Raw genomic sequence first — 11,087 nt, forward strand, 5'->3', positions numbered from 1 at the left:
TGGAACCCTGGCTCCTGGTAAAGTTACCAAACCCACAAGCACTCCCGCCCAGCAGTGGCTAATGGCTAGCAGTCACATACAAAATGACCAAAGGTTCTGATCTTCAGGTTAGATAACTTCTAGTTACCTAGCAACAGCAAGATAACAAGCCCAATATATGAGAGGCTACTTAGCCCTACATCAGTCCCTCTCTCTCTCTCTCTCTCTCTCTCTCTCTCTCTCTCTCTCTCTCTCTCTCTCTCTCTCTCTAGCTTTTACAATCCTTACTCTTTGTAAACTTTTACCTCTTTCTCTAAGTGTTCACCTTTCTTACTCTCTAACTTGCTTTCTGTCCTTCCTTCTATGTCTTTCCCCATCTCTCCTTTTGGCCATGGCAAGTCTAACAATCTTTTTACCCTTTGTTTTTCTCACTGCTGTCTAAAATAAAGCTCTAAAACATTAGACTGTCTATGTTTTTTTAAGGCCCAATATGGGATGCCAGAGACTAAGAATCTGGTACCATTGTCTTCCCCTAGTTCACCCCCATCCGTGTAGTGTCAGTGGATTTACACAACCAGATGCACAACCAGGGATGCATGGTAATTATCCTTCACTCCTCCCATGTCAGCCTTCACAGAGCACAGAACCTTCTGCTGGCCATATTCTCTCTCACTTCATCAACTTCCCCTAAACCCACAGTTTCACACTGGACACTTAACATTACTACGAATTATTAAAATGTAACTGCATTTAAATTTAAAAATCATCTCCACATTTGTGTTGGTAACAATCCAATGCTTAACAGATATTTGTTAGTAGTGCTTACCTGTTGACATTGATACCATGAACTTCTTATTACTTCTGGTGCTTTGTGATTTTTTTTTTCCAAGCAAGATGAGGACTTGAACAATTTATGAAGTCATGTCTTTGGACTCACAGCACTTACATGATGTAGTTCTAGTTTCCCAGAGACTTCCAGTATCTGTGATGAGCCATAAACTTGGGACATCTGCAGCATGACCCAGAGTTTCATTGTGCTGAGCAGAGAGATCCCAAGATTTGATTGCTTTCTCTGTCCAAAGTATATATATGCGATTAAATTACAATTGCATAGTGGTTTTTATTACTCTGTGTTATTATCATTTCAAATCCTCTTATTTCTTGGCTGAGTTGCTAAATGATACCTTGTTCTGTGAACCAGATGCCACTTTTATTCTAAAGCGATTGGATGAATCTTTTCAGCTTTCCTAGTTCCATTTACTGAGAAAGGTAGCTTCCCTCTGAGGTTATGGTCTCAGAAGTTGTTGGATGTTTCAAACCCTTCCCTGGAATGTCTGGGAATCTGCAGAAAAGGAACGAAGACTTTTGAAACAAAAGCGAGAAACTACTTGGTGACTTCTTCTTGTCTTGTGAAAATTCTGAGATCCATTCTTGCAACTGGAAATATTCAAACACATTAAAATTATTCTACAATGAGAAAATCAACTGCATTATAATTCTGATACTTACTGACACATGAGTTATAAGGATGTTCTTTATTAAAAAAATCAATTAGTTCTTACAATCTTTATTTCGTTCTAGAACACATTTTCCCCCTGTTAACAGCTAAAAAAATCTATTTTAATTCAATTTCATTTTTAAAAATCCATATTATTTTAAAAACTAGTGGTAATTGTAATAAGTATCTATAAAGTGTTGCAGATGGATCATGCCCCCTCTTTCTGAGGCTAATGGAAGGTTATTAAAAAAAAATTCTTTCTAATGAACATCTATTCTTGTTGTTGTTTTTGTTGTTGTTGTTATGGATGTTGTTAGAGGTTATTACTTGACTTCAGGAATGTTAAATGCTAATGAGGGTCTTATTGTTCTCCAGATGTCTCCTTTCACCCCCCAATATATATATATATTTGTAAAAATGTGGTGAGTCCCTGAATGCACAATATCAAATGTTTCTGATTCAACTTGTGCACAATGCAATCTAGATTCTGTCTTTTTACATTGGTTTTCCTTTGCAGGGAAATGAAATACCAAAGCCTATCTGAAATTAAGGATTTTTCAAAAGTCTCATTTCCTTGGGAATTCTAAATAAAAGTTTATATTCATTATGGAGAATGTATTATGAGCTTGTCAAGGGCATTTTAATATGAATTTCTTTCCTGTTATGTTTATTTTTCCTTGGTGATTTGAAGTCGAAGCTACTCAAATGAAAAAAAAAAAGAGGTATCTAAAACTACTTCTCATTATCTCACTTTCTTTAAATTGAGATTTCTGATGTTGAGGAGGAATGAAGTGAGTGTGCAGATTTTGTCCACATAATTCCTATAAGAAAGAGCAATAGTCATGTTCCACAAACACCTGTATTCGGCACCCCAAATAAATTGCATGGGTACTGGCTGAATCTAAAGTCCCTGTAAATGAATGTGTTTGTGTGTGTGTGTGTGTGTGTGTGTGTGTGTGTGTGTGTGTGTGTGTGTGTGAATATTTCCATGTGTGTGTATCTGTGACTCAGTATATCTAGGTGAATATGTACATGTGTGTGTTAGGATTTTATTGCTGTAAACAGACACACTTATCAATGCATGTTTTATTAGAAAACCCTTTAATTGGGGCTGGCTTACAGGTTCAGAAGTTCAGTCCATTATCATCAAGTTAAGAATATGTCAGGATCCAGGCAGGCATGGTTCATTTGGAGCTGAGAGTTCTACATCTTCATCTGATAGCTGCTTGGAAATGAATAGCTTCCTGGCAGTAGGCAGAGGGCATTAAAGTCTGTTCCCACTCAACATCAAATGTGTTTTTGAGTGTTTATGTGAGTATTAGTATGGGTTCTATTGACATGAAGTGTCACCAGGATCATAGTAAATTTTGAACACTTTGTAACTTCTTTTCAGATGTTTACTCCATTATTTTCATGGCTGGAAACATGGTTGCCTTCAGACAGACACAGTGTTGGAGAAGGAGATGAGTTTTAGGTCTTGATATACAGGAAGCAGATGGAGACTGTGTCAAACTGGAGATTGCTTAAGGACAGCAGACATCCAAGCCTACCACCAAATTGTTACATTTCTTCCAACAAGATCACACCAACTCAACAAAGACACATCTCCATCAGTGTCCCAACTACTCCACCAATGTCACACCTCATGAAACTATTCCACACCTCCTGAGAGTGCCACACCTATTGGCACTATTTATTTGGGCCCATTAACATTATTCTTAAAACTGTTCAATGGACCTTTCATTAAAGGTAACTTTAATGAAAGAAATAAAGAATGTTTCAAAAAATAAACAGGAGTATGTATGTCTTGGTTACTGTTCTCTTGCTGTGAGAGACATCATGACCAAACAAACTTATAAGAGGAAACATTTAATTGTGGTCTTAGAGTTCCAGAGGGCAAGTCCAGGATATCATGGTAGACACCATGGCAACACAGAGGCAAAACATGTAGAGCAGTAGTTGAGAGCCAACAACTTATGATGGAGATGGCAGAGAGTAATGAAAGAGGGAGAGAGAGAGAGAGAGAGAGAGAGAGAGAGAGAGAGAGAGAGAGAGAGAGAGAGAGAGAGAGAGAGCCTGATGGGTTTTTGATATTTCAAGGCTCTGTGACAAGTCTCCTTTAATAATAAAACAAATTCTAATTCATTCTAAACAGCCCATCACCTGGAAAACTAACACATTTGAACGTGTGATCATCTGTGGCACACATTTATTCAAAAGAATAAAGGTATGAAAAAGAAAATGAAATCAACTAATAAGTGGCCATGACACTTGGTAGTATAGTTTATATCATTACTTTTCATTTCTCACAGTTTAGGGTTATTTGCATAACATATTTCTGATCAGCCATCATTCTCAAATAATCCAAAGGCATCCTAACCCCACCCCACACCCACACACACATTTCTACTTGATTAACCATATTGGCATTACTTATTTTCATGGAAACATATCCCTTATTCCTGATTTAGTTCAAATCGTGAGAAATGTTGATGTATAATTAATTCCTATTCATAATGGGATAAAACAGAAGTCAACAGGATTGAATCCATTGTTCCTTGGAGCAGAAGATTTCCCATCGATTTAGTAAAATATTATAAATATGATTTTAAAAGAAGGCAACACCCTGAAAAAGTCTTATTTTCATATTTTCATTATTTACAGACCATTCTGTGGTATAAATAGGAATCTAGAGGAAGAAAGGTGTTTAAAGTCACTGACACATACACTTAACTGAGGTTTCCTTAGCACAGGAAGAAGATATATCAATCCTCTATATCTGGAGAGTTTCTCCAGGACCCTAATGATATAAAAGTCTTCAGGTCTCTAGGTTAAAACAACATTGCTTTTGCCTATAATTTATGGAAAGTAACCTCTTTTATACAGTAATCATATTGATGTGTGTATGCATACAGAAATATACAGGTAAGTGCAGAGGATAGGGAAGGGTATACTGTTTTCTGCTACTTCACTCCCTGATTTTCCCCTTGTGACAGGGTTTCTTGCTGAGCTAAGAGTGAGGCTGACATTCAGGAAGCCACAGTCATCCTTCTGTCTCTGCCACTCCAATTCCTAAGCACTGGTGTTGTAGGTGAATGTTTGACCAAACACTTGGCTTTACCCCTGGGACATCTCCCCAGATTCTTCTTTATTTCAAATAACCTCTGGATTACTTTTGCCCTCAATGTAATGAAACTGCTGTATAAGAATTTGTTATTTAGAAGATGGACATATAAGTGGTCTGTGTGTGTTCAGTACAGACATGGTATATTAAGAACTACTTTCCTTAATTCCTTGAGAATTTCATACACTATATTTTGATGGAATTTACTTTCCAATTCTTTTAGTAACTCCTCTCAGAACAAAACCTGGCCCATTCCCACCTAACTCCTCCTGCCAACTTCATATCTTGTCTTCTCCCCTTTGTTACAACCCATTCAAATCATTTGTGTTTCCCATAAACTCTTGGACATCTGGCTTCCAGTAGAGAATGAACAATCTATCACCTTCAAAGTCAATACCTTTGATGAAAACTGACTATTCATCCTTCATCAACTGTCTATACCTTATCAGATAGTGATAAGTGATAGTGAGCCTTCCCGTTCAGTGATGAAAGACAGAATGGCCTGATTTTGTGCAGAAAGACACAGTTTTTCTCTTACCTCTGTGCCTTACAAGATTTTCATTCTCTTCCTTGAGGATTTCTAAGATTCAGCTCCTCTACTTCTTGCCTCTTTCTGTGAGTATTTGTGAATATGCATGTGTGTCTATATTACAGATGTCTGAGTTTACATACAACTCAACTCAGAGTGGGATTTTGCAATTAACTGCTGGCACTATCTCACACTAGACTATATTCCTTAATGCAGACTTGGTGTGGGTAAGTACCAGAAAGGAACTGGAGATTGCTAGATATCTTCAGAGTTAGTTGTAGTATAGGTGAAGTTTAGACTTCTGACCTTACATTCTGGCTAGAACCTATGGGTTTAAGATGCATGGATACGTGATCAATATTCTGAACTTGCATTGCATTTTTGTTCTTTTTGAACAAAACGGAGATATCCTTGAAGAGATAGATGGATCCTATCACTTTGTTTCAAATAAAGAATTCTGTGGTTAAATTTTTTTGAAATGTCAGTCATGGGTCTTTGATGAAGGCTTTGGTCCACAGTACAATGTTCATAGGTAGTACAATATGCTCTCTGAAAAGTGATTGGAACCTGAGGGCTTTAATCAATGAGTTAATCAATCAATGGATATGCATGGAATGGGTAAAAAACTTGTAAATGAACGTGGTCATTTGGACATGTTTTCAAAGCTGTTTATTGTCTTTGTCCCTTCTTGTGTTAATGCTGACTAGCTGCCAATAAGTTGAACAATTTTGCTGCTTCATGCCCCTTTCATATTCATGTGATCATGGATCCTTCTTTCATTTGTGATAGTAACATGTCAGGTTCAGAGGAAACATGGGTTAATTCTTTAATTTTTTTTTTCTAGAAACGGCATGCTAAGTGTAGAACCAATGTTACCTAGTTGTTGTAGTTGGAATATTCAGCCACGGTATCTGTTGTCTTTGAGACTCAAGAACTTTGCTGCTACCCACACCACTGGTCTTTTTTCTGAATTCACTATTGTATTTTAGTAGATTTCAATATCATATGAAGTACCAGAAAAATGAGTGAAAAAATGACAGTGGTGAGATGTGTTTAGAATCATTAAATTACACACTTAAAAATAAATAAATCAATGGATTTATATAGTACATAAATAAAACTCCAATAAAACTTCTGAAAAGGCTTAACTAAATGTGATGCTTCTCATGTGAGTTGTTATTTGTCATAGCACCTGTGATTTAGCTGTTAATAGTAGTGGGTTTTATTACTTATGAATCAGACACCAATACATCCATGAAGGGGTAACACTCCATTCCCTCAGGAGAAATAAATCAATTAAAAGTCATTGGATTAATTGATGAGAATTTTTTCTGGTTAAAGCTGACTTGGCAGGAAGTTGGACAGATTGGAGTGTCTCCCAGAAAGTGTAACACACATTAGAATGTAGGTGTTGTGAGGCTATAGGACATATTCACTACTTGTCACCTATTATTGAGTATTCTTGCTGTTGGAGGTACTTACCCTTCACTTCTGCCATGGAGGGAAGTGGGTCTATACCTAGTCAGAAGGAGGAGATTGGGATGAATAATGTTTGTGTGGGTTATGGAGCAGGATAAACCTTAATGTGCTGGGATTTTTTTTTATCTCCAACTTGACAATCTAGCGTCACCTTAGGAGAGAGAACAATTGAAGAATTGTCTCTATTCACTTGGTTTTTGGGTAAGTCTATGGGACATTTTCTTCCTTGATGGTCGATGTGTGAGGGTAGGCAACTGTGGGTAAGCTCATCAGTAGTCATTTATAAAAGGGAGGCTTTTACTCTGTATTTAAATAAAATATTTGATCAAGCCACATGATTTTTGGTGGTTTGAATAAGAATATCCCCTATAGATTCATATATATGGATATTTAATCACCAGGGATTGGCAGTGTGTTTAAGGATTAGAAGGAATGAGAGAAGATGTGGCTTCATTGGAGGAAGTGGTAGTGTCAATAAGGGTGGTCTTTGAGTTTTCAAGAAACCAATGTAATGGCAGAATATCTGTCTCTGTCTAAGGATCAATAGTTCTATTGCTCCAGTGCTGCGGTCACTAACTTGATGTTGGACTAAACTTCTGTAAGTGTATTCAAGCCCCCAGTTAATGCTTTGTTTCATAATAGTTGTTTTATCCATGATGTCTCTTCACAGCAATAGAACAATGACTAAGATAGGGTCAAGCAATAAGCACTCTTTCCTGGTAATGCTTCAAGTTCCTGTTTTGCCTTCCTTGGTAATAGTCTGTAACATGTAAGCTAATAACCCTTATATTCCCAAGTTATGTTTGATGTTAGTATTCATCAGTGTGAGAAAGATGCAAACTAGAACAATTGCATGTCATTATATACATGAGAATATCTTACCTTTAAATTAAAATAAAACACCTACACATTATTTGTCCTTATAGGATAAGTGACAGTGGTACTATTAGATATTTTGTTTCTCTAAGAAATTGTCTTACTTAAAATTTCTATTGTTGTAAGGACATACCATGTCCAAAGAGCTATTTCCATAGCAAAAGTTTTATTCAGCTTATATTCCACATTGCTGTTCATCATCAAAGTAGTTGGGAAAGAAACTGAAACAACACAGGTTCTTGGATCCAGAAGCTCATGCATAGGCCATGGAGTGGTGATGCTTATTGACATGCTCCTTAAGTCTTGCTTCCATGAGGAGCACAAGACTACCACCACAAGGGTGTCACCACCCACAATGAACTGGGTCCTCTCCCACCAATTAAGAAAATTCCTTACAGCTTGATCTTAAAGAGGCATTTTCTCAACTGAGGCTCCTCCTCTTTCAAGACTCTAGATCTTGTCAAGTTTCTATGAAACCAGTATGGCACTCTGAATGTAGTTGGACTATGAGGAGGTGTGGCCTTATAGGAGTAGGTGTAGCCTCTTTGGAGGAAGCATATGACTGTGAGGCTTTAAAGCTCTGCTCAGTGTGGAAGACACCATCCCTGCATGCAGAAGACTCTAAGCTTCCTCTCCACCACCACATATTCCCAGCCACTTGCATGTTTACTTCCTTGATGATAGTGGACTGAACCTTTGAAACTGCAATGAAATGTTGAAAAGCCCTAATGAAATGTTTCTAATGAGTTGCCTTAGTCATAGTGATTTTTCACAGCATTGGAACCCTAATTAAGACATCCAGCTAGCACAAAAACTCTCTTAAATACCAAAATTAATCAACAATAGAGAGTATTTTCAAGTCATTTGGCATTTAAACTTATTCTAGAGAAAAAACACAAATGATTGAGTCCATGACAAGCCTGACTAAAAACAAAACAAAAAAAAAAACAAAAAAAAAAACAATACAAAAACAAAAACAAAAAAAAAAACAAAGAAAACAAAAACAAAAACAAAACTACAACAACAATAAAACCAAACAAACAAAAGAAACACTCAGAGTGCATATGGGACCCAGTAAGACCCCCATGAAGCACAGGGGCTACTCAGGAGTAGTGATCAACATATTGGGCAACCTCATAGAGTTTGAAACCCATGAGAACTGGCATAGAAAAGACGTTAGCACATATGCATTGAGTACACCTTCAATGTTTTATGAGAATGAGGTCACACATAAATTTAAGACTGGAATTTCCAGGGAATAGACAGGCTGAAATGGTACATAGGTATGTTGGGAGTCAGATGTTTGGAGGAGAGCCAGGGGAACAGGCCATGGGGAACATTTTGATGGTCATCTGGGGCACTCCACAGAGACATCCAAAAGATCACAGGATTCATCCCAGGCAAAGAGTGCTCAGGGAAAGCACTCAGGATCCATGCCCCACCATATATTATCTCACCGTATACTCATTTTCTCTTTTAAATTACTATTTGACCTGATCGGCTGGCTATTTGTTAAGAAACCAAAGAACCTAATGTGGATATGTCCAATTTTAACTACTTGCAGAAAATTTCTATTCTTCCTGGGTCTCCTGCTTCACATTTTGAGAACTTCATCTTAGAATATTTTTGTTCCTCAGTGTCCTCTACTCCTTTGTGTGTCCTTTATTGTTTTTAAAGGTCACCATCAATTTAATCTTTCTTAACTTCTTCCTGGTCTCTTTTCTGCATGTTAATATTGGATTTCTTAAAAAGATATCTTAATGGGAATAGAGAGATGACCATGTTGTCAAGAGTACTTTTGTACCGCAAAAAAACTGGATTTGTTTTCTTGAATTCATATCCAATGGTTAACAATCAGCTTTAATGCCAGCTCCATGGGATCTGACAACTCATGTCTCTGTGGTCACCTATACTCTCAAGCTACTACCCACCCATATAAATAAAGATAATAAATCTTAAAATGAGAGACAAGTTTCATTTGGTTTCATTATTCAAATGAAACCTGATTTTGTCTGATTTCTGAGTCTCTTTGGATCAGTTTTCTGGGTTGCACTTTGTGTAACAAGGCCACATTCCTTTTATCTATCACTCTTTCCCCCAACTTGTTGTTTCTCCCTCAGACTTCATTCCAGAGATTCTATCTATGTCCTGTCTTTCTCCCCTTCTTCCTAAAAATCCATCTTTTGCTGCCATCCCTGCTCCTCTAAGTCATATCTCCAATTCCTTGCTCACTATGCAGACCACAGAAACTAAGTCCTGTCCATTTTAGCCTGTGTGATATTAGATGTATGCACTGTTCACAGCCTGAGTTGCAACTTTCATCTTGCTTTGATGTTCTTTCCACCATAGTCCATCTCTTCCAACAATGTGTTCACTAAAAGCATGTCATGTCACACGTATTAATTTTTAGAACAAAACAAATTTTATTGACAAAGATACTGTGGTTGTCAAAGACCCATAGGTACCCAACACAGGAAAATAAACATTTTTTTTCAATCCTATAAGTTTACTTTTCTGTACTTTGTGATTTTTTTTTAATTTAAGTGATATTTGACACCAGAGTATAGACATAGATATGTAGGTCACCAAGAAATTTGATAAAGTACACAGTAGAATTGGCTAGAACTTTGTAAACAACCTTTCCGAACTTTTTGGATCCATCATCTCTGGTGTACTGCACCCAGGAACCTATTAAGAAGTCATTGTCATCACCTGATCTCGCCTCAGCCAGAGGGGTCTCTGGAATGATGTGGAGGTTACCTTCCTTGTAGTCATCCAGGAGCTGATAGACGTAGAGGACCGGATCCTTCTTGTAGGAAATGTAAAAATAGTCCTGTAAGAATGGCACCTGGGCTAGCACCATCCCACTCCAGTTGTCCTCAGAGCCATCTTTCCCCTCAAATTTGTGTTGTACCTCTCTGCAAACCAGGGCGCTGGCGAGGTGGACATCCCTCACCTGAAGAAAAACTACTTTGTGAGGCAAGACCTTAAGATTTAAAATCCTCTCATCGCTGTGGAGCTCCTGTCCGTAGACACTGTCAATTCCGTCATACTTCACCAAATAAAGAGAAGGGTTTGTTGGCAGTTGACCTAGAATGATGGCCTTCCAATGGGTGACAGGCTCATTACCTTCCTTCCACCCGTGAGAAATTCTGCAGCCAACAATATTCCCCAGGGCCTGGGAAGAAGGCTTCCTCCTACTCTTCTTCTTGAGTGATGTCATGCTCAGACTCTTCAGAGGTATTGTCTTCTACCTGGCTGTAGATCTGTTGTGCTAAATCACACTGTCTAAGTGGCTTCCATTCTCTTCAAATATCATACTTGCCCATTGCCTGGGACTGAAGATCTTGCCCGTTTACGCCAGACACAATGCTGTTGCCTCTGTCATATATATGAATTCCTGATGGGCAATGGTTATGGGTTGGGAGTGAATGCTGGACCAAGACTCTTCTCTACGAGAACTTCTGAGCATGTGAAGAAGACTATGCTAAACAGATTTGAGCTCCTAAAATTAATTTTATAAAAATAAGAAGTTAATAAGTAAGCCATGGTGGTACACGCATTTAATCCCAGAACTCAGAAGGCAAGGACAGGCAGATTCT

The 11,087-nt window shown here is 37.8% G+C and overlaps 1 protein-coding gene across 1 annotated transcript; it reads right to left on the reverse strand.

Annotated features, from left to right (window-relative positions):
• Positions 1-10,024: 10,024 nt before the first annotated feature.
• Gm20861 (predicted gene, 20861) lies at positions 10,025-10,708 on the reverse strand. The gene has a single exon (XM_017318878.1). The coding sequence runs from the start codon at positions 10,706-10,708 to the stop codon at positions 10,025-10,027; it is 684 nt and encodes a 227-aa protein (XP_017174367.1).
• Positions 10,709-11,087: the final 379 nt, after the last annotated feature.

Source organism: Mus musculus, chromosome Y (genome assembly GCF_000001635.26).
Source record: "Mus musculus strain C57BL/6J chromosome Y, GRCm38.p6 C57BL/6J".
Lineage (NCBI taxonomy): Eukaryota > Metazoa > Chordata > Mammalia > Rodentia > Muridae > Mus > Mus musculus.